The sequence below is a fragment of the Equus quagga genome, chromosome 11 (assembly GCF_021613505.1).
Source record: "Equus quagga isolate Etosha38 chromosome 11, UCLA_HA_Equagga_1.0, whole genome shotgun sequence".
Lineage (NCBI taxonomy): Eukaryota > Metazoa > Chordata > Mammalia > Perissodactyla > Equidae > Equus > Equus quagga.
Window position 1 is genome coordinate 75,378,179 of NC_060277.1, and position 26,456 is coordinate 75,404,634.

The 26,456-nt window shown below is 51.1% G+C and overlaps 1 protein-coding gene across 1 annotated transcript in view; it reads right to left on the reverse strand.

Annotated features, from left to right (window-relative positions):
- The window catches only part of KSR1 (kinase suppressor of ras 1), a 146,241-nt gene extending 123,665 nt beyond the window's left edge, over positions 1 to 22,576 (reverse strand). The window contains 2 exon segments of the mRNA XM_046677675.1: positions 22,102 to 22,275; positions 22,277 to 22,576. Coding sequence (XP_046533631.1) covers positions 22,102 to 22,275; positions 22,277 to 22,333 — 231 coding nt within the window. The 5' untranslated portion in view covers positions 22,334 to 22,576.
- Between the last annotated feature and the right edge of the window lie 3,880 nt (positions 22,577 to 26,456).

The window sequence follows — 26,456 nt, forward strand, 5'->3', positions numbered from 1 at the left end:
GCTCTGCATGGGGCGAGAGGGCAAGGAGACACCAGACTACAATCCTGAGGGCCATCCTGCAATTCCTCGTGTTGGCCAGGAGTGCTGGAGCTCGGGAAGAATGTCCCACCTTCTCCTCCACAACCTGCTCACCGTAAAATCAGGGGTCTGAGGTAGGGTTTCCGAAGAAGCAGACCAAGATGGAGGTTGCAGGCAGGAGCATCAACCCCTGTGAGGGAAGCAGGCCTGGGCAGAGGGGCAGCTGGATTCCCACTCAGTTGCAACAGAAGCCGCAGCCAGACCTGTGGGGAACTCTGGAGCTGGGATGGCCCCTCGGAGTTCTCCCAAATGGAGGCAAGGGGGCCAGGCTTTGTACCCCGTCTTGGGATGGGGGGGTTACCTTGGGAGAGAAAGTTCCCTTCAGCTGAAGGCAATTCCTGGGGAGGACTCAGCTATAAGCTCTCAGGAGCCATCACTCACAGCAGAATTTCACCCAGAACAGAGGATCAGTCCAATGTTCTCGGGATGAAATGACATGAAAAAGTCACAGAGGAAAAGCACTTATCCGTTATTTTTATGTCACTCGTAACCGAGCTGATAGGCTGTAACACACTCTTTCCTGGTTTTCGATTATTTTTAAGAACACATAATTTCACTTTAAAGAACCCATCAAGGAGTTGCTCTGTGAATTTTCCATTTATCCCTCATCATTCTCAAGCTGCCAGTTCACAGATGTGAAAAAAAAAGTCTATTTTTTGACCTGTAGACTCAAGCCACATCATACGAGCAGATATTTGCATTAAGTTGGGGATAAGTTCTCGGCAATCAGATGGTTAAAACTTTACAGTGGGCATAAAATAAAACTGAGAAATGTTTGTCACATTTCAAAGCACATAAAAATCCATCCAAAATATTTGTATACTTATCATTTTCCCCCGATACATAAGAAATGCATGTTGGGGCCAGCCCCATGGCCAAGTGGTTAAGTTCACACGCTCTGCTTCAGTGGCCCAGGGTTTCACCAGTTCGGATCCTGGGCTCGGACATGGCACCGCTCATCAGGCCATGCTGAGGTGGCAGCCCACATGCCATAACTAGAAGGACCCACAACTAAAAATATATGACTATGTACCAGGGGGCTTTGGGGAGAAAAAGGAAAAATAAAATCTTAAAAAAAAAAAGAAATGCATGTTTACTGAAGAAAAACTGGGAAAGAAAATAAAAGCACCCAGAAGAAAATTTAATTATTATCCCACTATTCATGGATAAGCCATCCATCATTAATAAGCATATGCATAGCCTTCTCTTTTTCCTCCATGTATTTCACTCTTGATAATTAATTGGAGTCATACTGTTTAGTAACCGGCTTTTTCTGTTCATGGTATATTGTGAACGCTTTCTCAAGCACTAATTCCTCAGCAAGTTTTGGTGTTTTTAAAGACCAAGAGATCTAACTGTGCTTTGGTTTTACTTACACGATATTCCAAGGTTGTCTGTTTAGGATATTAGATACAGATTATTTGCAATTCTTCATCAGTATAAACAAAGCTGCAATTAACATCCTCGGGGCCAAATTCTTTTTAAATCCCCATTGGTCCTTAACCCAAATTCCCAGTGCCTACAACTCACATAACTTTCTTGAACTTGCGTCTTAGGAACCTAAATAACGGATTCCTCACGCCTGCCGCATACAGCTGCCAGCCCGGAAGAAGGGTCCAGCTTGCTCTCGGCCTCAGCAACCCTGAGAGACGGGCCTTCCCTTTGCTGGTGTTCTAGAGGAGGACCTGCCCCTGAGATCCCAGGCGGGCTGGGGGCCAAACCAAGTCAGTCTGTGTCTTCCAGACTGTTAGCCACAGAGACCCGAGAAACCTGCCTATACAACTAAACACTGGTTTCCCCGAGTTTCCTTTGAATCCCATCTGACTTTTGATCTGCTTTATAGCTGCAGCATTAACACAGTTAATTCTAGATCGTTTACATTCAAAAATTCATTTTACAGATTACAGATTTTCCAAGCTTCTGCTCTCTCTTTTCAGCTTTCAGAGACCATCTTTACCCCCATATCACAGTAGTTATTAGTTTCTCTTTATCATCATCACCATCAACAATATTTATGCTTTTTACTAAGTAGTTTATGTGCATTGTCACATTTAACCCTCAAAACCATTCTGAGAGAAGTTATTGACCCCATTTGATGGATGAGAAAACTGGGGTTGGACATAAGGAATTCAATCAATGCACAGAGATAGCATGACAGCACTCAGGATGCAAACCAAATCAACTCCAAAGTCTGACATCATTAGACTCAAACAAGCAATAAAATCTGCAGCTCTGATTAAGGCAGGAGACTGAAGCTAAACCATCACACGGACGAGTTAGGGTGGGAGAGTATACGCCAGCTATGCAAATGCTGGTGGCCTTAGTACATCATGCTTACCAGGGAGCCAAGCAGGAAGATGGTGGCTCCACAGGCCCCAACCACCCCGACAGGAAACATGAGGCTGATCCATGATTTGGGGCCACAGCATGGAAGCAGTATCTTACACACAAAGTGCAGCACGCCTGTAACAGCTAAAATAACCTACATACGTGCTATGAACCTAAACTACGATCTCTGTTAGTTTGGCCCATGAGAGAGAGAATTAGCGAGTTAAAAGACATCTCAGAGAAAATCAGCCAGTCCAAGTCCCTCAACTGCACAGATGAAGAAACTGAGGCTCAAGGACACAGGGTCACAAAGCCAGTAATGGCCCACCCAGCTCTCCAGCCTCCCAACTCAGTGGTCCAAGAGATAACTCACAGCAGTATGTTTAACACAAAACTCGTGAGAATTCTGTTAGAGGCCCCAAAAGAAAATCTCTAGTTTAAGAAAAAATCTACTTGGATTTTTAAGCAAAACAGAGTGTCTAAGTTACAGGACTTCGATCAGGCATTCAATTCAGTCCAATGTCTCTGGTATATTTGACCAAGAAAAAAAAAGGTCAAGAGATGGAAATAATGTCAACAGTATAACTAAAGGGTGGTAATCCGTTTCAAAGCTTGTTTTGTTTTGTAAATTGACATCAGAGGATTGTTACAACTTTAATCACAGAAGCCTGGGACACACCCAGCATTATCCTGGCAGACACAAAAGAACACACACACAAACAGAGCTAAGAGAGGGTTCGCCCCCAGGTCCCCTGGAGGCTTGACCGGTGGTGTGATGACTCTAATTTTCCCAAATCAGAAAAGTACTCAACCCATCCTCCTGGGCTCCAACAGTCAAATTGCACTAGGTGTTGGCAGATTTCTTTATAACTTACTTGTTTCTTTCATTCATTTGAATATTACTGAATAGTCTACTCTATGTAGGTATGAAGGATACATCAGTGAATAACAGATAAAAATCCCTACCCTTCGGGAGCTTTCATTCCAGCGAGGGGGGATTGGAAATTAACAAGCAAGTGAATCCACAGCACATGTGTGGATGGTAGAAAGAGTGTGGGGAGGCCAAGGCCAGTCAGAGGACAGACAGCAGGGAGGTGTTCCCGAACCTCTTAATCTCAAATTCGTGTGCCCGATGCGCAGTAAGCCAAACACCGAGACGTTGGTGCTTGGAGATGGAGAAAGGTTTATTCGAATTGGCCAAGACGAGAAGGCGGGAGCATGGGTCCTCTCAAATCTGCCTTAATAAGAGAAGAAAGCAGGGGTTTCATAGAGCTAAGGAGTGTGGCAGGAGGAATTTCAGAGACACAAAGGGGTAATCCACGTTTCTTTCACTGCCGATAAGCCCCTGAGCAATCTGATTTCTGGGTGCCAACAGCAGCTGGGGGCTGGTTATCTGGTGACGCTTGAGCATTTCTTTCTTCTGTAAAACAAACTCGTAAATCTTTATGACCCTTGAGTTCTCTCAGGTTAAACAGGAAAACAGCAAATCCACAAGATTAACTTCTTTTCCTAACAAGGTCAAGAGGCAATCTTATAGAATATTTACAGTAACCCTTAGGTCTCCAAGTTTCAGAGGGTTCCTTTTTACATTCGGTGGTAGAAGACCTCACTCATGCAGGAAGGGGAGCAGGCCCTGTGGGCACCTGGAGGAAGAGCATTCCAAGAGGGACAAAGACTCCCAGGCGACACTGGACTGGCCTGGTGTGTTCAGGGAACAGGAGGGAGGCCAGTGGGGCTGGGGCAGAGTGAGCAATGGCGAGAAGGACAGAAACCACGGCCTTGACTTTGGCTCTGACACCAAGTGGAATGGGAGTCACCAGTGGGTCCTCAGCCAAGGGCTGACATGAGTTGACTTACATTTTTATAGGAACCCTTGATCATTAAATCTTTCCCCGACTTTCATGAAGATCCTACCCGCACACAGGCACATTTACACCAAGGAAGGCTAAGAGGCTCCCAATCTCTGAATTCCTCTCCACAACACCCACCACCTGATCTGCCAGCACAGCCAGCGTCCTGCAGATAATGTCATCTGACCCCGAGGCCCCCAGTAGCACAGGTCACCCCTAACGTCAGCAGTTACCCCCACCCATCGGTCTGCCCTGTGTGGTGCGGCTGCCCCTCTGTCAGTGACTCATGCTCACACCCCTGCACTTGCACAGGCATTGGGAAGAACCCTCCTTTCAAGCCTTTGGATCGTGGTGTGATTCTTTCCCTCACTTGCACCTCACATCCCACTGAAGCCCTTCCTCCTTCCAGCCAGAACCCACCCACTCACCCCCCTGAGGGGCCCAGCAGGAGAAATCCCCCAGCAGAGCTCTGGGGCAACCACCTTTCAGCCCAAGTGTCTGCCATGCGTGTCCTACAACAGCGCTTGAAGGGAAGGAGGGGGTCCGAGCAAGGAAAGCCAGGGGACTTGACGAGGGTCACAGAGTGACAGGGCCCAAGACTTTCCCACCTCCAAATGGAACCAATCTAGCTGGGGAGATAGGCCCCCCCACCCCACGCTACCAACAGAGCTCCTTCACGGGGCAGAGGAAGGGTAGGGAGATGGACTCTGCAGCCACAGACAGAGTAAGAACCCAAATCTGGGAGCTGGGGAGTCTCCCTAGAAGCCCAGCTCTACTTAACCCTGTGCATGACAATAGCAGTAACATCAACAACAACAACTCACATTTATCCAGTGCTCACCGTGGGCAATGCTCTGCTCCACGTGCATCACGTGTTTCCTCATTTAATCCTCACGGCAGCCCTGCCCAGTAGGTACTGACTGTCCCCACTTCACAGATGAGGAAACTGACACCCAGAAAAGGAAAATAACTTGACCGAGGTTAGAAACAGTCAACGAAACAGGCATGGTTCAAACTCAGGCTGTCTGATCCCAGAGGCCACACACCCAACTCCTGCCCTGGACAGTCTTTTGCCCCGACTCACTCCCTTTCTCTAGAAATGCCAGGAGGTCAATTTAGCCTGATTACAACACGCCCTCCTTAATTACTCGGCACTTACTGTGAGCCAAGCACTGTACTAGGCCCTGAAACTTCTGGACAAAGAGGTCACACACAGTCTTTGTCCTTAAAGAGACAGGAAATCCTTCCTTTAGAGCTAAAGGGCTCTTGTCACCCTTGTTGGAGAACAGGAAGCCATCCCCAAAGCGTTTGGTGTGGCAAGCGGGGAGGGGGAGGCAGAGAGGGGTCCACGGGCTGCACTCTGCTCTGCGTAGCCAGGTTTGGCACCGCTCCATGGCTGAGCATCCGTGACACAGAAACTGAAAAGGCGTCGGCTTGGTGATCAGCCAGACGCCAACGTGAATCTCAGCTCTGTCACCATCGGTGTGACCTCGGGAGGCTAACCCGCCTCTGGGGGCCTCAGTGCCCTCTTGTGCCACGGAGGTGAGAACGGCACCAACTGCCCACAGCAGCTGGAAGGACTGACGGGGTATGGCCTTCTCAACACTATCTGGGAGCCCAGAACAGAGGGCAGGCGATAAAATGTTTGCTGCAGTCATCAATGTCCTCTTCACTACCACCAGTGTCCAAGGACCCACAGGACCTTCTCAGAGTGCGGGCAGCAAGAACCATATAAGTGGTTGCCCAGCATTTCCACGTGGGTCTCTCTGAGCCAGCCACCGGCTTCCCAGGGCAGCACCGTGGGCCATGTTGACAGAATTTGGCCCCTAGGGGTCAGCTCACAGCAGTAGCTCTCCTTTCTGGGGTGGCCCCTCATGCAGAGGGCCTCGGGCCAGGACAAGGCGCTCCAGGGTGGCTCAGGTCAGGCAACCAAGACTTAAGGAGCCCTCTGGGGGTCCGGCAAGCTCTGCTCCCACAAGGACTGCTTGCTGGAAACAGCACTACCCTCAGGAGGGGTGGTGGCTCTGGAAAGTTCTCTGCCTCTCAGCAGAAATCCAGCAAGGACTCAACAAAGGTCTGAAGGCCCCAGGGCAGAAGCTGTAGGACCAAGTCTCATTTTTATTCCAGAAGATCTGAGTTTTGCATCACACCGTGTCGTTAGCCTTCGGTCCTTGAACACCAAGAAGGGAAGGAGACTGAGCAGTTACAGTGCGGCCTGGGGGGCAGGGGTCTCTGGTCAGGCCCACCACCACATCTGAGCACCAGCTCAGGGCCTCAAGTGCGGCAGGCACTCAAATATGCATGACGTTCATAAATGAATGAAAATAATAATAAAGGAATTTTTCCAAAAATGGTTCCCTACACATACAACTCATTTCTAGTTTTTTCCATCTGCAGATATATTTCTACATATTTACATAACTACAATTGCTGCATACATGCAATTTTGCACTCTATAAATATAATATCATAAATATGGTCACGTGTTCACCCAACCTTCCTACTTAATGGCTGTGCATAATAACCAATCGTGTGCTACACCACGGTAAGTTCAACCATCCCCTCGCCACGGGACATCTACCTCCTTTTCATTTTTTTTCTGTGTTACAGATAATGCAAATATCCTCATAAGTTTTGCTTGTCTTTTCTACTGAATGATTGCTTTAGGATAAGCTGCCTTAGGAGGATGGACTGAGTCAAAGAGTAGCTACAGTCCTGGTTACCGATGAGGAGGGGAAGACCAGCAGGGTGCAGGCGTGGCCCGCTCTCATGGGTGCTCCGTGAACGCGCGTGGAATGAGTCACAGCGGCTCACCATGTGACGCCCTCAGTGGGTGGCAGAGCCACAGCTGGCCCGTCCAGGGCTCTGCCACCGGCCCAAGTGGTCAGAAACAGGACTCGCTCCCAAGTGCACTTTCGGTAAGTCAGCAACAGGCCTTCGGGTAGCAGGTTAGTGAGGAGACCAACCCCCAAACTCCATTTTTTAGTAAGAAAGGAGGGTTCAGTTTCAAAATCTTTTTTGGAGTCTATGGGAGGGAGGCCGGGCCGTGGAAGAGCCCGCGTGTAGCCCTCGTCCCTCTCACAGGCCTCCGTGCCTGTCACTCCTTCCTCTCCGCTGCCAGGCTCCAGGCTCGGGCGCATGTGCGTGTAGGTGGCACCTGAGGGCTGCGCCTCCTTAAGTGTTTCACCTGGAGCACCTCGTGGCTGCCCCAGTTCCAGGGCTTCAGCCTCCGGGGGCTTTGCCACACCCCAGACCCACTCCCTCGGCCCCCACACTTGCTGGTCATCAGCTTCCACAGCTCGTTCCCAGATCCATCCCAGGGCCTCCCTTCTCCACCCTTCTGAGGTCTTTCCTCAAATATGACCTGCTCTGCAAAGCCGTCCTGACCCTCATTTGAAATTACACCACTCCTCACCCCGGCGCCCTTCCCCGCTTTCATTTTTTCCGTAGCACATTCACCATTTAACAAACAACATTCTTTACTTATTCACTTGTTGTCTCAATGTCTCCTCTCAACCCCAAAACCTACATTCCACAAAGCCAACATCTTCGTCCGTTTTGTTCACGTTATTTCCCCAATGTGCAGAAGAGTGCCCAGACCATGGCAGGTGTTCAACCCAGAGTGCGTGCTAATGAAATACTTGTTGAAAAAGCAAATAGTAATACGATATAAAAAGATCCTTACTCTGTCCCAGGGCAGAGGGCTTTACATGTCCTCATCTCACTTATTATGAACAACAATCCTATCATAATCCCCATTTTACAGATGAGGAAACGGTTGCTCAGATAGGTTAAGCAACTTGCCCAAAGACAGGAAGGGAGCGGAGTTTGAACCCAGGCCACCAAGTACCAGAACCTGCGCTCTTACCTACTACAGGCTGGTGCTCACTCTCCTCGCCTTTCATCCAAATACAGAAGCAACTCATGAACCAGCTGAACTTTCCAGAACAAGGCCAAGCACCCACCCTATGATCAAAATGGGGAAGAGGACGCAGGAGAGGCAAGCCCAGGCAGCAGACCCCAGGAGCCCCCCCTCTGCTCCACTTCCCCAGGGGAACAGCCAGTCTGATTTTCAGAACACACGCACAGCCTAGTTTGGCAGCCACAGGGCGACAGGGCCCAGTTTGCTGTGACAAGTGAAATTGGGGCTTTTGACAAGCTGGGTGCTAAGAAAACAAATCTCTCCAGACCAGGAAACTGCTTAAACCAAACAGGGCCAGAGAGGAAGTTTAGTTTAAGCTGTTAGGTGCCCGAGACAGGGTCTGGTCATTTGAGGCTACCTAAGACTTTTTCTAAGGATAAGACGACCCCTCTGGTTTAGGGGCCCGGGGAGGAGGGTGCAAAATGAGCTTGTGCAAATGAACCTGTTTCCATTAGTCACATGGCAAGTCCCAGCCCACATGGCTGGCTGCGCACAGGTATTGCGAGCAAACAATGTCTTTGCCTTTTGGTTTCTTCTTTTTTTTTTTTTTAACTACTTCCTAAAACTCTCAGAATTGTCAAAGATGCAGTTGCAAGACTGACCCAGTACTTTGTCTCAAATGCTCACCTCTTCTCATAAACCACCAGGCCAACCACACAGAAAAAGTTTCCTGTCCCCTACAAAGACAAGTTTCCATTCGCTGATGGATTCTTCCTGGCTCTGTTCAGTCCCCTTGGCCAGGGTGAGTCAGGACAACCGAGGGGAATCTCCTCAGGGACTCGTCACCTTCCTTCTCCGAAGATTCACCACCAACACTTAAAATACCATCAGGCTCAAGTGCTACCGACAATGTCGCCTTTCTAACCAGAGCACTTCGAAAGTTCTCTGAGATGGAATCAGATAAGGGCCCCTGCTCTGAGCCCGCCTCCCCCTCCCCCTGCCACCACCCACACAAGGATGCTTCTCTCCCCATCTTCCTTCTCAACCAGGAGCCATCCAACTCTGCTTCGACTCCTTTCTTCTGCAATGATCACCTGCTCATCTGGACTCTGGTCATCCCGTCCTGTTTACGACTTTGAGGTAATCCCATTCAGACGGTAGGAAAAGGAGAGATTTTCAGACCCTTTTCTGACAAGCAGCATTATTTCTTCCAAAATGCTGAGCATCAGCAAGCTTTTTCTGACCTCTCTCTGCCCTGGACAACACCCAAGGTGAAAGAGATTTTCGAGGGGTAGAATGAAATGAACACAAATGTGAATTCAGGCAATTCTAGATTTGAACCCCACCTCCACCAATTACCGTGACTTGAGATCTTATCTCCTCATCCACAAAGTGAGCTAAACTGAGCCAACTAGGAGATCTCCCATAAAAAGCTTGATAGGTTAAGAGTGGGCAAGTCTATCTCAGGTGAGTGGTAAGAGAGGGAGGAGGGCATGGGGAGCCAAAGTTACTATATTCCTGAGGTCTGGCCTTCCCTTCCCACCTGGCAATAAGCTCACACGCAAGGAACTCGAGACGTTCAAGGTTAACGCTGGTCAAAGCTGGCCCCCAACTCAATGGCATCAGAGCACTGTGTAGCTTATGAGTCCGTCATCTGGCCTCCTCCAAACAAAATGGCAGCCAACATCTTCCACCAGGCCCATTTCCTGGAACCGCCACGGGGTCAGAGCTCACTAGCTGAACCCACTCTAGGCTGTCTCAAAGCTGAATATCTTGAGGCACCTGCTCAGACCTCGTAGTCCCTCTCTGGGCCCCACCCTAGGAAAAGAAAATGATGGAGGGCACCACGTCCCCAAGTCTTCACTCTCAAGAAGAGTCACAGATCAGAGTCCCCAGTCAGGCGGGATGGGGCCGGGGAGGGCAGCTCGCTAAGAAGGGGGTTTCCCTTATCTATTTCTCAGGCTTATTTCCCATAAGTGGTGCCTAGATACTCATACCTGGCATCAGCAGCCACACTTCTGAGCTGGCAACCTCAGTTCTCAGGGCCCCTTCCCTGGCAGAGGCCCAGGGTCCCCCCGCCTGGCAGGCGGAGACCGCCAGGCCTTACAGCAGAGAACTGAGTTTCAGTTAACACGGTGACGGCTGGCAGCACAGAGCACAGCATGGTTCAGATCAAGAGACATTTCCAAGTCCCTACACACCTCAGGATGTAGATATGAGTCAGCCGTGCAGCACGGTGGGCCCTCATTCACACCTCACCAGCACCTTCTATCGGTTTACTCATCTACAGACTCCCCCGCTAGGCTGACCTTCTCATTCACTCTTACATCCCAGAACAGTGCCTGGCACATGACTGCGGGGCAACAACTATCTGCTGAATGAGTGCATTAATTCTTTACCATGGCCCAACTTCAGGGAAGCAGACCCAAGCTCCCAGCTACCTCCTGATCTCATGGCCAACCACTCATGGCCAATCCAGTCCTCACAGACCACCACTTCCCTCTGTGTTCCAGGCATGTTGGCCTCCCTTCTGGTTCTTAAACACACCAAGCTCCTTTCTGCCTCAGGGCTCTTGCACATGCTGGCCCTTCTGCCTGGAATACTCTTCACCCAGGTTTTCACAAAGCTGCTGCCTCCTCATCTTTTAAGACTTGGTTCAGAGGTCACCTTCTCTGGGAAGGCTTTCCTGACCATCCAATCTAAAGTAGCAATCTCCTCCCCACCCGCAACCCTCCAACCCACTTGCAGGTTTCTATTTCTCAGGCCACTTGTCTCTGTCGATTGGCTTGTTTTTTATTTTTCTCTTTCCATTAAAAGGAATTGCTCTGTCGGTCTTCCTCACTGCTCTTTTCCCAGTGCCTAAAATAGTGCCTGGCACACAGGAGATGCTCAATAAATACTCACTGAATGAATGGACAGAAAAGAGAAAGAAATAGTAAGTTCAACATGGGGAATGATTTGCACACTTTAAATATCTTACAATTTTATTTGGCAATTATACCTCAATAAAGCTGTTTAATAAAAAAGAAAGAAAGATGGGGAATGATTTAACAAGGCTGAAAAAAAAGGGAGGGAGGAGGAAAAGAAAGACACAGAAGCCAAAAAGGATTGCAAAGAAAATAGGAGATATTCACTCAGGAGTAGGATCTTTAAGACTGCTATCGTTCAAAAGTATAAAATGGAGAACGGTTTAGCAGCTCCCAACGCAAAAAATATCCACGCTCTTTGACCCAGTCATTCCATTCCTGGGAATTATCCCAAGGAAATGAATTCAGAAGAGGAACAAAAATAAAGAGGCTCCTGCACAAAGATGATTTCAGTCATGCTGTTTATAATAGCCAAAATCTGGAAACACCCGAAATGTCCACTGAGAGGGGAAATGCTTTGGCAAATTACAGCATATCCACTGGATGGAATATCATGCAGCAATTAAAACGACCAAAAGTAAGACAACAGAGAAACATGGACAAGTGTTTTAGAATAATGCCAAGTGAGTGGGGGTTAAAAAAATACTGAATTCCTTCTAAGTGCCAGCCCCTGTTCAGCACACCTTCTGTAGCTCAACAACTCCCAAGAGTCTAAAATAAACCTCTTCTTATCCCCTTTTAACTAACGAGAAAACTGAGCTCCAGAGAGCTAAGGAACTTGCCCAGGGTCAGAGAGCTGGCAAGGATCAGAGTCAGGATGTGGATGAGACCTCCTCCCCCGAGAGCCACGCACACCCTGAGGTCCGCCCGGCAGCCCTCAGCGGCCCACGAGTGCACAAGACCGTCCTTTCCCGCGACGCCAGCATGACTGTGTTTGGCAGGCCAAACTCAGACTTCTGAAACCGCTGCAAAAAGTGACACAGCACCCGAGAAACACTTGTGAGAAGACAGCAAAAAGCAAAATAAAACAAAACAACCAAAAAACGACAGAGAAAACCACCTCTGTTAGGGGCAGGAGACCATGGAGAAAAGAGAAAGAGAGAGAATAGGCAGCAAGACCAGGCTTCGGGAAGGACTGAGCAGAACCACGAAGGGCCAGGGAGCCCCTGAGCAGGGGCCGGATCCCATTTCAAGGCTGGAACTGCCAGAGAAGGGTTTGCCAGGAGCTCCGAGAACAGGGTCTGCCTGTACTCACCAACTCTTCTCCCAGGACACGCACACAGTGGCGCTCAATAAACGTTGGCCAAAATACACTCATCTCATGACATGTGGATAAAGCAAGAGGAAACGTAGAGGGGAGACACCAGGGACAGGAGAAGACTGGACTGGAGATGGGCGCTGGTGGCCCGCGTCCATTACCGCGGCTGTCAGTCTCAGGCGGGCTGTGGGTAGCAGGAAGGCGATGCACCGTTCCTTCACTCCACCCTCCGAGAAGGAGGTTTCAGATGTAGGAGATTCAGCCTAAAGAACGAGATGGCCTTCCTGCAATGGACACGCTGCTGGAAGCCAGCGCAAGCTCCAGGGGACAACTGAAATGGTCATCTCATGGGAAAATGGAGAGAGATTCCTGCCAGCCTGCTGGGGGAGACACAGCGCTGCCTGGAGGCGGAGAGCTGGACAAGAAGACCTCCCCAGTCACTCTGCCTCCCTGAGACTAACTGCCCGGCACCACCATCCCCAAACCAGGCGTCCGTGGAGCGTAAACGCCACAGATGACCCACGACGGGCCAGAGCTGGTTACTGCTGGAGCTGGAGGATCACTACCTGGGGACTCAGCAACCCACTCTGTCTACTTTTGTACACGTTAGAACATTTCCATAATAAAGTTTAGAAAACAATGTAAACTCAGACCCAGGCATTTCACCTAAGAATCAGCAGGGCCTGGCCCAGGTTTTGGGGCTGCCCTCTGGAGCCAGACAAAGGCCACCAGTCTTTAAAAAATGATTCTGCACTAACAGATTTTCTAGCTGGGAGAGGAGTCTGCAAATGCAATTCAGGTGACTCAGGCTGTTCGAGTTCAAGTCACAGGTTAGTCTCTCCAGAGCTGTGTGACTCTGGGCAAGTCACTTAACCTCTCTGCACCTCAGTTTCTTCATCTATAAAATGGAGATCACAATAGAACCTTCCTCACAAGACTGTGGTAAGGAGTAAATGCCACATAAAACCCCTAACAAAGGGGCCAGGCACGGAGCAAGCTCGTAGTAAAAGTAAAAACTCGCAGCTGTTGTGACACACCCATTTTGTAACACGTATAGATACTCATTTTGGAAACCACACGTCCATTTGATCAGTCGTCTGGGGAAAATAAAAAGGGGTGGAACCAGCACCCTATTTCTGAGCCCTCAGGCCACGGTGTGGGAGCCTCGCGCCCAGAGTGGCCCCAGAGGGCCCAGGCCTCAGCCGGCCCAGGGGCCAGAGAGAGCTCCTCCTGTCAGAAAGCCAGCCCCAGAAACAGGAAGCTGCTTCCTTTCCTTTCCATTCTGAGCCAGCATTTCCTTTTTTGTTTTAAAAAGCATTCCTCGTCTGCAGCCCAGCCCTTCCCCTGCCCGCAGCAGCCCCAGGCTCAAGCGCAGCCACAGCATCTGAATTTCTCTTGGATTGTTGTCTGCCCCGCCTCGGGGTCAGGAGCTTCCTGGCAGACCCCGAGTGAGCATGCCCTTGCACCAGGCTAGCTGGCACGCAGGGCCAGGAGGAGGCAGGACGCGAGGACTCCAGGCACACAGATCTCTCTGGGCACATTTTCCTCATCTCCTTGGAAGGATTAAGAGAAACATGTCCTTTAGTGCTAATGTGGCACCCAGAACACATTCTGCCTCTCTTATGTAAAGCATCTCTCTCCGCGAAAGGATACAGCGTTGCCTGGAGGCAGGGGGCTGGACGAGAAGACCTCCCCGGTCACTCTGCCTCCCTGAGACCAGCCCCCCAGCACCACCACCCCCAAACCAGATCTGGGTAAGTGTACATGGTCACCAGCTTCTCCTCAACCCCCCAATTTTAACTGGAACCTCAAATGGGACCTCAATATCATAAAAAAACAACAGTAGCTGAAAGTAAGCCTACAATTTCTTGTGTCTTTCCCTGTTTATGGCTTAAAGCAATGTTTCCCCAACTATGTTCAGTGGAAAAAGACCCCCTGGACAAATAAGTTTGAGAACCTTTGCTGCAGGACTTCTCAGAGCCTTTAAAACATGAATCTTCACCTTCAGGAATCCCCAGGAGCAAGATGGCTGATGAGGCACATTCTCAACTACTTGAAGCCCCCTTTCAAAAAGCATCTTGTAGAACACAGTATGGGGAAGGCTGCATTACTGGGGAGAGGGGATCCTCAAGATAGTGCCCCACACGTGAGAACACTCACGTCACATTTTAAATATGACCTGTAACTTTTTTCTGGTCAGCAAAACTCTGTGTGCACCATGAGTGAAGCTGGTCCTGCTAATCCATATCAAAACCAGCCCCAAATTAATTGGCTAAATTAGGACTCAAACATCCAGGCTCCACCACTCTATAAGCAGCTTATCTCAACAGCTTTGCAGAAAGCAAAACCCTCATGATCACTATGTTGCAGATTCAAGTCTACAGTTTATGCTGTATGAAAAGTTATTTTCCTAACCATAGCTGATCTATTCCACATACTGCATGATGCTTTCTTTCCTCTACCCCCCCCTTTTTTTTTTTTTTGAATTTTAAACACAAGTCTTAATTCATTCTTGCAATTATTCTGAGGGTGGAAAAATGAAAGGGGGGAGAAAAACAGCAAGCAAACAGGATGACTTCAGCTCCATTACTTTGAAAGGCAATCTGCCCAGTTACAACACACTGCCGCGCACCAAAGCCAAGATGACAGAGAAACACAGATGTACACAGGACACAGGTTTTCTATGTGGTGGCAGTCTGGCCTGAGACTTTTTTCAATGCAGATGAGCAATAGTCACGCCTGGTAATAAATGACAAAGCATTTCTGAGCCCAACATCTATCCCCAAGGTACACCACTGCATCTCCATCTAGGGTCTGGAATAGGGGGGAAAGCCAAGAAGGACACAAAGACACTGGATTAAAAGGTTGTATCTTCTGGAAGCAATTGTAAAAAGTTTATAACATTATCTTGACATCAAAACCAACAACAATGTATCATGGTATAGAATGCAAAATATGCACAAATGTAAGACAAACCCTACGTGTTACACCCAAGTGCCAGGGGATCTTACAGTGGAAGGATGAGAAGGCCCTGAAAGTACCCAGTCAGGTTCAAAGACTCAGATGGTCCATTCAGGCTGAGCCATGCCTTTGGGCAGACTGGTTTTCAAGAAAGGCCTCACCCACAGGACACAAGAGACCTCTCCCCAGGAATCTCTCCAGTCCCCAGGGTCCCTAAGACATTGAGGTGGGGCTGGGAAAGCAAACCCATGTGCTTCCTCTTGCAGTAAATTCCATGAGGCCGAGGACGCGCCGCGCCCCCCCCCCCCCCCCATCATGGGAGGGTGGGATGGCAGGCTGCTGTTTGCCTTCAGCCAACGTGGTATAATGTCTTACTCAAGAGCGTGAGCCCTCAGGTCTGACTCCCAGCTTAGTGCTCCTTTAGTAACCACCATACCTTCTCTAACCTTTGTTAAGGTTAATTCTCTAATAGGTATTCCCGGGGAGTCACTTCCCCTTCTAGGCCTTCCGTTTCCTCACCTGCAAGATGAGAGGGCTGGACCAGATAGAAATTCCAAGATCCTTTGCAGCCCTCTTACTTTAGGAATCTAGAACTCCACTAAATCAAGCCCTGAGCCACGCACACCTAAGAGCTTGCTGATTAAGATTTGAGGCTGGTGATGAAACTGAGGCTACAGTTAAGTGAGGTGCCTTTCCTGGGCCTCAAGCGATCAAGACTGTGTGCTACCCAGAGGCGTCAAGTCCCTGGACGCAGAGAGACCTGACATCCAGGCCTCCCGCTGCTGTCTTGGAGCAAGGAAAGGACCCTCTTCTAGTAGGCGGGCCCAAAGGGGGCCCCCTTTGCTGCAGGCAACCACAAAACTAGAACCCACAATCCTTAGCATGTACCCCAGAACCTCAGCCACAAGCAACCACAAAACTAAAACCCATAATTCCTGACACATAACCTAGAACCTCAGCCAGAGGGGACGTGTCCTGTCTCCTGTTTATACTCCTCCACCTCAGGGTGGACAGAGATACAGTGGCAAAGGGGTAAATGCATAAAGGCTGCCATTTTAGAAATCCTGGCATTCCTGCCGGGGAGGGGGGAAATATACTAAGTCCTAATGATTTTAAAGAATAGGACTGACATTACACATGTTCATACGCTTTGACCCAGCAAATTCCACTTCTGGGAAGAGACTCATTGCAGCATGGTTTATAATAGCAAGACTTGGAAAGGGCCCGAATGGCCAACACTGGGGGACTGGTCCAGCGATTTTATGGCAGGCCACACAATGCGGCCACTAACAGTGATGACGCACAGCTACACACACTGATGGAGACAGAAGACCTTTATAAGGCGGTGCACACGGTACGCTCCACAGATATATACGTGGACATCTGTATGCAAACACAGAGGGGGGAAAAGACGGGAAGAACAGGCAGCCCACTGGTAATAAGAATTAACTCTGAGAGGTGGGTGATTTTTTCTTTTGTTCATCTGTCTTTTCTTTTTTTATAGTGAACATATATCAATACGAACATTTTTAAAATATTTTAATAAAAGTAGAAAGTGAAAGAAGATACTGCTTATCAGAGGGATTGTTCAGAAAGAATAAGGCAGCTATCCATTAAAAAAATTATGAGTCAGCTGATCTCTAGGCAGCTTCTCGTTTCTCAGAACGAGACCAGCACAGAGCCGGGGCATCACAGTTCACCCACAGAGACCTGCCTTGGAGGGTGTGCCAGGCTGCACTTTAAGGAAGCAGCCCCAAGCCCCAGCTCAGAGGCTGCACAGCCTGGGGTGGCCACCAGGCCCAGTGGTCTGGAACTGAGCCACCAAGTGCCCCTGGGCTGGCCCTTTTGTTATTAGCCACTTCCTTAGGCTCAGTGGCCATGACCCTGAACAGAATCCCCCCATCATGGTTGCTGGAGGCAGTTGGGAAGTTCAGAACATGAGTTCTGAAAATCAGTCAACCCAGGTTCGACCACCTACTAACTCAGTCTCTTAATCCCTCTGAGCCACAATGTCCTTATCTGGAAAATGGGGACAAAACCTCACAGAGTCTTTGCAAGTGCTAAATGGGGCAACACACACAGAGGGCCTGAAGTCGACTGCTCAACAGAGAGCAGGTGAGCAAGAATGTTTCCACGCCCGCCCTCCCTACGCCTGAAGGTCATTCCCATGACCCCAAAGGCACCTACGCAGCTTTCCCTTTGAACTGAGTGTAGGAAGAGACTCCAATCGGCCTCTTCCGAAAGTGTCCTTTGTAAAAGCCTAGCTTAGAGAGACTTGGCTGCAGGCTCTGCCACTCCCCCCCCCCCCCCCCCGTCCCCCACTGCAGACACTGCCACCAAGGACCAAGGCCTCTGCAGTCCATCTCCAGACCACAGCCTGCAGGCAGGTCCAGAATACTTACGGTGGGGAAGGCGGCTTTCCTGGATTTTGTGCCAACCCAGAGAGGAAGGAGGCATTCCATCACTGTCCCCAGGCAGCAAACTAGCGGCCTCCTGGCACTCACACTAACCTGGGCTGCAGATGTGTAAGGGCCTCCCTCCAGCACCAGCCTCGGGAGGCTGCAGGGCCCTCTCCAGGCCGCCTGCGAGGAACACTGGTGGCAAGTTTCACCACGGAAAAAGCTGCCAAGGCGAAAGCAGACGGCCAAGGGTACGGTGTCCCATCTCTGCATCCCTTCAGGGATGGTGGGGAGTTAAAACCTCCAGCAGGAAGTTAAAACTATGGTGGTGGAGCAGAAGCAGAGAAATGCCACCCTCCCAGGCAGTGGCTCAGTGGGGAAAGGGAAACCAAGTTTCACTCTCAGTTCTGCCTGGGACGTGTGACTCGGGATAAGTCACCACCAGGACTCCGGGAATATTTCACGAAAAATCAGGAGGTTGGACCAGCTAACTGTTCAGTCATATTCCCAATTTCTAAGTGCTCTCAGCAAGCCATGGTATTGGGGTCACTACTGTTCGCCTGCCTGGTTCCCTGTTAGACTGAAAGCGTCCCCAAAGACCAGAGAGCATCCTACCTTCCTCGGAATCCTTGCCGGGGTGGCTGCAGCTAGGAACTCAGCAGGCAAACCAGTCAGAACCGAAGGTTTGTTGAATGAATACATGTCCATGCACTTCCCAAGGACCTGATCTGTGAGGACGTATTGGCACCCCTCTCCTTTCCCAGCACTGGGAGGGGGTCAGGGAACACAGGGAGAGCTCAGGTCCTGCATACACCAGGGTTCTGACCTCTGCCACAGCCAGGCCGGGGGAAGGGCAAGCCTCTCTGATCTTCCGAGTAGCAGCAGGGCCTCCCCTAGGCGCCTCCAGGCTCCAGGGCAACTCCTCAGGGAGGTGGCTGTACCTACACAGCTTCCCAATGACCCCTCCCCAGCAAGGCCTGGGCACGGTCTTTGGGGACCCCTTTCTCCAGGTCAGCCTGCTGAGCAGGAATTTTCCTCTGTAAGAGCACAAAGTGGGGAGACTCAGTGTGGCCACGCCAGTCTCTGGAAAGCACTAAAAGGCTGGCGGGAAAGGGCAAAGCTACAGTGTTCACAGATCATGGATCCTCATGAGGCACCAACATCTCCCGAGCGCCCAGCACAGACTTGGCCCACCGAGGAGAAGACATGAGGGAATGGACTGGCAGGAGGCTCCAGCCAGGTGTCTCTATGTGAGCGCAGTTTGGAGACGACAACATTCCATCTTGCCTCAGTGGAGTTCTCAGACCCCCTAGGAGGGTCTGATGGAGACAAGACACCCGCCAGTTCTGCTGGGATGAGGTAGCCTCAGAACTGCTGTTCACAGATTCAGACTCCGGGTTCAGATTTCGCGTCCCTCCCTCCCCGCATAGAGAGAAAAAATGTAAGCGTGATGAAGGTTGGTGGATTTCCAGGAAATCTTAGGAGACTGAGAGGGGTCCAGGACCCAGGCTGGCAGGTAGGAGGCAGACATTAAATCTCGGCTCCTTTCATTGTTTTGGATCCAAACTGGACCACTACACAGAGAAAAGTCATCACCAGGCAGCCAGACATGCTGACCCCCGCACACCATCACAACCTGGAATCTCGGGCACCAGCAGCTGGCCCTAGTCAGGGACTTCCCGAGGCATGTTACATGCTGCTTCTCCCACTGACTGCTTATTTAACAAGGACCAGAGTGGGTCCGAGGAGATCCACTCAGATCCTGAGAGAAGTCTGGCACGGTTGCAGCAGCCAAGCCCTCTGGTCGGACCCTTCTTCCAAAGCCAGGAACCCAATGTTGCAAGCACTGTCTCAGGGGCCCTGGCCTGGTATGCGAGAGGAGCCTGCAGAACAGGAAAGAATGCCAGGGTGGACATCACCCCACCCTGCCTGAGCTCGCCACATGCTGCTGGGATGGTTTCCTTGCCTTCGTCACCCACCTCTAGGAAATAAGAGCCAGCTGTGGAAGTACCTTCCCCTGAAGGTGGTCTGAGGCGGGAATGGCATTGGACCCTCACTAGGGAAAGTTTATAGGCAGAATCTCTATGTTGAGATTTTGTAAGTCTGTAGGAGTGCAGACTTACAGACTCACAACGACATTGCAGGTTTAAGTGGTCTCACGCTCATTTTACAGATGGAGAAGCTTGAGAAGCAGAAGTCATGGGACTTGCTCAAGGTCACTGAAACACACCCCAGACCCAAATTCAAAGCCATGGGCTTTCTGTCTGCACACTGCCCCTATCGTCAGAATCCTTTGAATAATCCACTTCCCCTCTACTTTATCAGTTTGGTAAATCTGGATGTTAGAACCATTCTCAAACAGAGGCATGCATAACAAACGTTTGATGCAACCCAGCTGAGGCCCCTTCACGAGGCCACGGATTCGGAGCTGCACAGCCCGCAGAGACCCACGCCAATCTCCTTGTTCAGGTGGAGACTGAGGCCCCCAGGGGGAAGTGATTCTTCCAAACTAGCTGGTGGCGGTGCAGGGAACTTGCTCCAGGGGTCTAAATTCCCGTCCTAAAAAACAATACGCGTCCTAAGTAGATGGACTGGAATCCACATCACAGTGGAGAGGACAGGGAGCTGGGGACTGGTTCCCGTTTACACTGACAATCCCCTTTGGGCCTTTGGAGGGGTTTCCAGCTGTCAGACACGATCATCCAGTAAACACTCAGAAGAGAGGCCACCGAATAAAGCAGTTCAGAGACCCTAACAGCTCAGATGCTCTGGGGGCGTCACGATGCTGTACCTTCATCAAAATGAGCGACTTTGGAAGTCAGCAAATAGTTCTCCTGTATACACTCTGGAAACCAGCACTTCAGAGCGACATAGGGACAATCGGGGAGAGGTCAACACAAACAACGTTCTCTCCCAACAACACAACAGTCCAACCAGATGCACGCGGCTGGACAACGACCCCTCCTCCCAGAACCAGGCCACACAGGCCCCCTATTGTGTCGGTTTAAAAACTGAACTTTGCTGGGCAAACACACTTGGCTGTGTTCAAAAAACCAGTTTCTCTCATCACTTGGAAAACAGCAGCACGCATGCAGGAGGGCCAGTTGTGGAGGGTTTTGTTGACTGGTTTGTTTTTTAAGCAAAGCCTTGGTCACTACTGCTATAGCAACTGTAACAAAAATAATAATAGCCAGCACTGTTTGGATGCTTCCAATGTCCCTGGGGTCATAGCTTTTAAGACAATAAAACTGAACGACAGAAGTCACCCCTGAGCATTTGGGATCAAACAGGGTTTCAGGCTTGTGGTGCACATGGAGGATTGGGTCTTGTAATAATGACCACAAATCACCGGCTGGCCCTGTGACAGCTGGCACAGGCAATTAGCAATGGGGGGGGGGGGCATAGAATGAGAAATTAAGGTTCTAATAAAACAACACATCCTCAGATCTGCAGAAGGCCAGATGTGGCAATGCAAGGTGAAAAGAGGCCCGTTCTTCTGACAGAGCAGCTATGAACTGGTCACGGGAATTCCAGAGCTTTCCCAGTCTCTGGACAAAAGCAAGTGAGGAATGCACTAGTTTCCCTCTATTGTGTATGGGGAGGGGGAGACTGCCCCTTCTGGGAACCCAACAGCTCTTTTGGCTGGTTCTGCCAAATCCTTTAAGACTGCACTTCCCAGCTATAATCTGAGAGAGGAGGGCCCACAGATCTCATTTCTTCTTTGTACTCGAGGCTGTCTCCACCAGAACCCCTTAAATAGTGCCATCTTCCCACCAAAGTCTTCCTTCCCCAGCATAATCCTTCCTAAGCCAAAATGCAATGTTGGGGGGTGAGGGGGGCAATCGGTGGGTAATTGCATTTTGACAGTGAAACGCTGTGGCAGGGCTAAAGGAAAGCACCGAATGCCTGAACGGTACAAATGCAGTTTTAGCAAACACTTTTCGAAAAGCGGCAGGGAGAACCTGGAGGAGAGGAAAGGTGGGGACCAGACGGAGTCCGGGGCGTGAGGAGAAGGCAGAGAACCGCGAGCCTGCGCTCACACTTCAGGGGGACCTCCCCTCGCCCGTGATCCCGGCCCACGACTGCTCGACTCAGTCACACAGGGAAAAGTCCAGCGTGTGACTCAGTGGGAGAATGAGTCCCGAGGCCCCGCAAGCTGGAATGGGGTGGGGGCGGTGGTGGGGTGGCAGGGAACACCCGCGCGCAGCCCGCCCCGCCCACGGGCTCCTCTGAGCCTCCAACCCAATTCCCACTCCCTCCTTCCCCCCAAATCCAGCCCAAGGTGCGGGGCTGGTCCTGGGTCCTCAGGCTGCCGCATCAGCCAGTGGAGGAGGGAGAGGCAGCCTCAGAGGGGGCGACCCGGGCTCAAGGATGCAACTGGGGAAGGAGTGAACTGGGGCAGCGAGGGAGGTGCTGGGGGCAGCTTGCCCGGCCGCCGACCCCTGCCTCCTCCCTCCCAGCGCGGGTCCCCGCCTCTCGGACGCTGCGGCCCCCTTACCTCCAGGGTCCGGATCTCCTGCTGGGTGAGGTCGTTGGACACCGAGCACTTGGTGCGCAGCCCGCGCAGGCTGCCGATGGAGATGTCGATGAGCTTCTGGAGCTGGCCGCACTGCTGCAGCGCCCGGCTGGCCGCGGCCCCGGCGCCCCCATCCGCGGCCGCCGCGTCCCCCCCCGCCGCCGCCCTCCTTCTTCTCCCCCATCGCCGCCGCACGCAGCGCCGCTCTATCCATGCCTCGGCATCGGGGCCGCGGGGTGGCCGAGGCGGGGAGCCCGGGGACGCGGGCGCCTCGGAAGGGAATCCTCGAGCCGGGGGTGCTGGACAAGGAGCGCCCCGCGGCGCTGCCGGAGCCGGGACTCAAGGAGAGCTGGCTGCCGAATCCGTCGCTCCCGCCCTCCCAGCCGCGGCAGCAAAGCGAAAGCCGCGGCGACCCGACGGCTGCGGCTCCCGGAGCCTTTAAGTGGCAGCGGGGGCCGGGTCAGAGCTGCTGGGCATGCTGGGACTTGTAGTCCGCGCCGCGCACCTGCCGCCCGGCCCGCGCCCCGGGCCCCGCGCCGGGTGCCCAGCAGTCCCGACCTTCGGCTACGCGGCGGGTGCGGGCGGGGCAGAAGCGCTCCGCCTCTGCCCCTCCGGAGTGGCTGCTCCGCGCCGGCTCCTCCCCACGGCTCCCAGAGCCTGGGGAACCTCATTCGCCACCCCACCCCCACGGGGGCTTCGCGCGACCCCCGGATGGGGCGGGGCAGGGACCGCGGCTCCCCAGACCGGAGGAGTGTGCTCATCTTGCCGTTCCTCACCCGGAGCCGAACCCTGGGAGATGGGGACAGTGGAGGTTCGAGAATTTCTTTGTGGATTTAGGGGCCGCCATCTAGTGGGAAGGGGCCTAAAGTACTTGTCCTGTAGCTGTTTCACAAAGCACTGTGACTGTCTACGCCAAAAAGAATGCGCAGGCATGGAGAAAGACATCAGGGCTTTCTTCTGGACCCTATCTACCCACCAAAATGAGCATCCCATCCCTCTGCCACCCCAACCCAGCAGGTCGGCCCAGGCGCTTGGGGCGGCACACTGATTTGTCGTGCGCTTGGGAGTGGTCTAAAGCAGACAGCCTGGGTTCAAACTCAGACTCTACCGCTGCCTGGCTGTGTGGCCTCCGCCAGGTTCTCCTCTGCCGCCTTTCGAAAAGTGTTTGCAGAAACTGCATTGCTACTGTTCAGGCATTCGATGCCTTCCTTTCACCCTGCCACAGCGTTTCACTGTCGAAATGTAATTACCCACCGACACCCCCCACCCCCACCCCACCCCCAGCGCTGGATTTTGGCCTAGGGAGGATTATACTGGGGAAGGAAGCCTTTGGTGGGAAGATGGCACTCTTTAAGGGGTTCTGGTGAAGACAGCCTCCAGGACAAAGAAGATCTGCGGGCCCTCCTCTCTCAGATTATAGCTGGGAAGTGCAGTCTTAAAGGATGTGGCAGAACCAGCCAAAAGAGCTGTTGGGGTCTCAGTAGAGTAGATCTGAGTGCCCCCATCAGTAGGAGTGATAATAATACCTATCTCATAGGGTTCATATGAGAATGAGTTAATGTATGGACAGCACCTAGATTGACTATTGGCGCAAGGAGTCACTGGATAAATGTTAGCCATTGTTGGTATCTAACCTCAGATCTCCTAAACATGGCCCCAGACCAAGCAGTGGGCACGGGCACAGCACTGCTACCTGACTGGTAGTCATCTGTTTGTCTGCACCTTTGGGTGACTCCTAACTCAGAATTCAAGCCCCAACACATCCTTCCGCCCTGCCCGCTCACCTGTTCACAAGGGCTCTATTATCTGGCTAAACTGAGAAGCCAAGACTCTCATCAAAGTTCCCACACATCCATAGTTCCAACATCTGCCAACCAGAAGAAATCTCTCTCCTCTGAATTTTCTCTTGTAAGTTTCTTGGCTGCAGAAGTGGCTGGCTAACTTCTCTTCGTATCCTCTTCACCGAGCCGAATACAGTATATGGCACACAGTAGGGGCTCCATCAAGTTGTGCAACCCATTACATGAGTTCTTTCAGGTGGGTCCTATGCCGGGTTTCTCCTGTCTCTCAGGCCAGCTCAGGCCTAGGCACTTAGTAGGTTGTTTCCCCCCACCCCTGTCTGTCTGTCTGTCTGTCTCTCTCTGCTCCGGGTGGCAATTTATATTACATCTTCCATTAACGCCATTTGAAATTTCTAAATAAATTAAATATCAGGTCTAAAAAACAAAACTATGATAACTTTAAAATGTGCTTTTGCAAACTAACCCCTCCTCTGCAGGTTTTCTGAAACGTAGGGCTTTCCTCCCCAACTCCTGAGCCTTCCCACTAACAATCACCGATTCGATCCTCACTTAATGTCTAACAGACTCCCTGCCCAGTATCCACGAAGTCCCCCAACCCTGACTGTTACCTTAGCCAACCCCCAACTCTCCCCCTCGCCCTGCAGCACAGTAATAATTGCCTTGAAAGAGAAACTGTGTAACAGTAGTTCTCAAACTCGAGCTTGTCCTGGAGGGCTTGTTAATACAGACAGAAGGACCCCACCCATTCAGGAGGTTGAGGTGGGGCTGGAGAATTTGCATTTGTAAGACGTTCTCGGGTGATGCTGATGCAGCTAGTCTGGAGGCGGAACTCTGAGAGGCCTTGGTGCAGAGAAAGGTCAGTGGCCAGGAGCACTCTCTCTCCAGACGTCCATAGCACAGCCTGGCTGGTTCAGAACCTCCGTTTGCTCAGCAGTCAGAGCTGCCAGGCTTGAGCCACTGACTCACTCTAATTCAATTCACAAGAGATTTCCTGATAAGTGTCTATTTATGCATTTACAGCAAGCTTGTAATTGCCACTGGGACCTGGTTGACACATTTTCCCCCAGGGCCACTTTACGTGGAAAGCCACATCCTGAGTAGCGCCATTGCCAGCCTGTGGCATCCACACCTATGCATGCCACCACGGCAGTGGTGTCGGGGCTGGAGACTGGACACACCAGCTGCCAGGCTGCTCCCCCGCCAGGCTCCACGCGGCCAGTCCCTCTTCTGTGGACACAGTCTTCCTTCTGATTTGTTGAAAGCATTCAGAGAGCCTCAGCTGTCCTTCCCAGTTCATCTCAGACACACTCCAGCCTTCTCGTCTGGGTTTGGGTGTCCTGTCAATCACATGCTTACAGAACTGCCTCTTAGAGATGCAGAAAGCAAGGATTTTTAAATAATCTTTCATTGATCCTTTTAACATTCACTAAGTATTCATCAAGTGTCTACTTATGTGACAGGCCCTGTTTGGGGCTCTGGGAAACAGGAGTGGAAAAAAAAAGATCCTTACCCTCCGGGAATTTATATTCTGGTGAGAGAAGACAGACAACAAACAAACAGGTGAACTGCCCGCTATGTTAGGTGGTGACAGGTGCTATGGTGCAGCAGAAAGTAGGGAAGGGGGACGAGGAGTGCAGCATTTGCAGCTTTCGTAGAGCTGCTGTAGGGAGCGGGGGTTTCCCATCTGACAATCACTGTCTGACCTTGGGCAAGTCTCCTAATCTGATAGTCCCTCTCCTCATTTGCAAGGTGGGAATTATGTGTCGTGAAGATAAATGGAGATCATCTTGCAAAGTGATGGTCACAAAGTAAGGGGTGAACAAATTTATTTTTATTTATTTGAGAAATACTTACTTTGTGCTGGGCACTGCTCTGATGCCTTATTAACTCATTTAAATGGTAATTTCCTTCCCCACCTTCCAGAGTGAGACTCTTCTAGTTAGATGAATTATCTATTATGTGATGATTCTTAGGTCCAACTGCATCTCCAGGTTCTTGAGACTTTTTCTGTGGCATCCTCAGTACGGAAAGTTTGCTCCTTTCCTCCCCCCGTCCCCTCTGCCACAGACACCTCTGTTAGTGTCACTCTGAGTCTTTCCAGCTTGGATCTCCCCCGCCACACTTGCATCTCCACACCACAACAGCCAGTCAAGCATGTTCATATACAGACCCCCAGACATGAACAGGGTACCTGCCATGTGCCAGGCGCTGGGACAGCCCTGAGTGAAGTGTGGATGAAAATAATCCATAACCAATCTATAAATGAAAATTTGGGAGAGTTTATTCTAAGCTAAAATGTGAGGGCCATGGCCCAGGGCCTTTCTTCCCGAAGGAAAAAAGGGCACCAAAGAAGTGGGGTGCACAGAGTGGTTGTATACCCCCAAACAGGACATTTCACATATGATTGAAATGTCCCTTTTACAATAGTCTCAAGACTGCTCTGTCGGCACAGCAATTGATGAATACAGGAGGTAGGTCTGCTGTCTCGGTGGACACAGCAGAGTGGTAGGTCTGTTGTCTGGAGCTGGGTGGTCA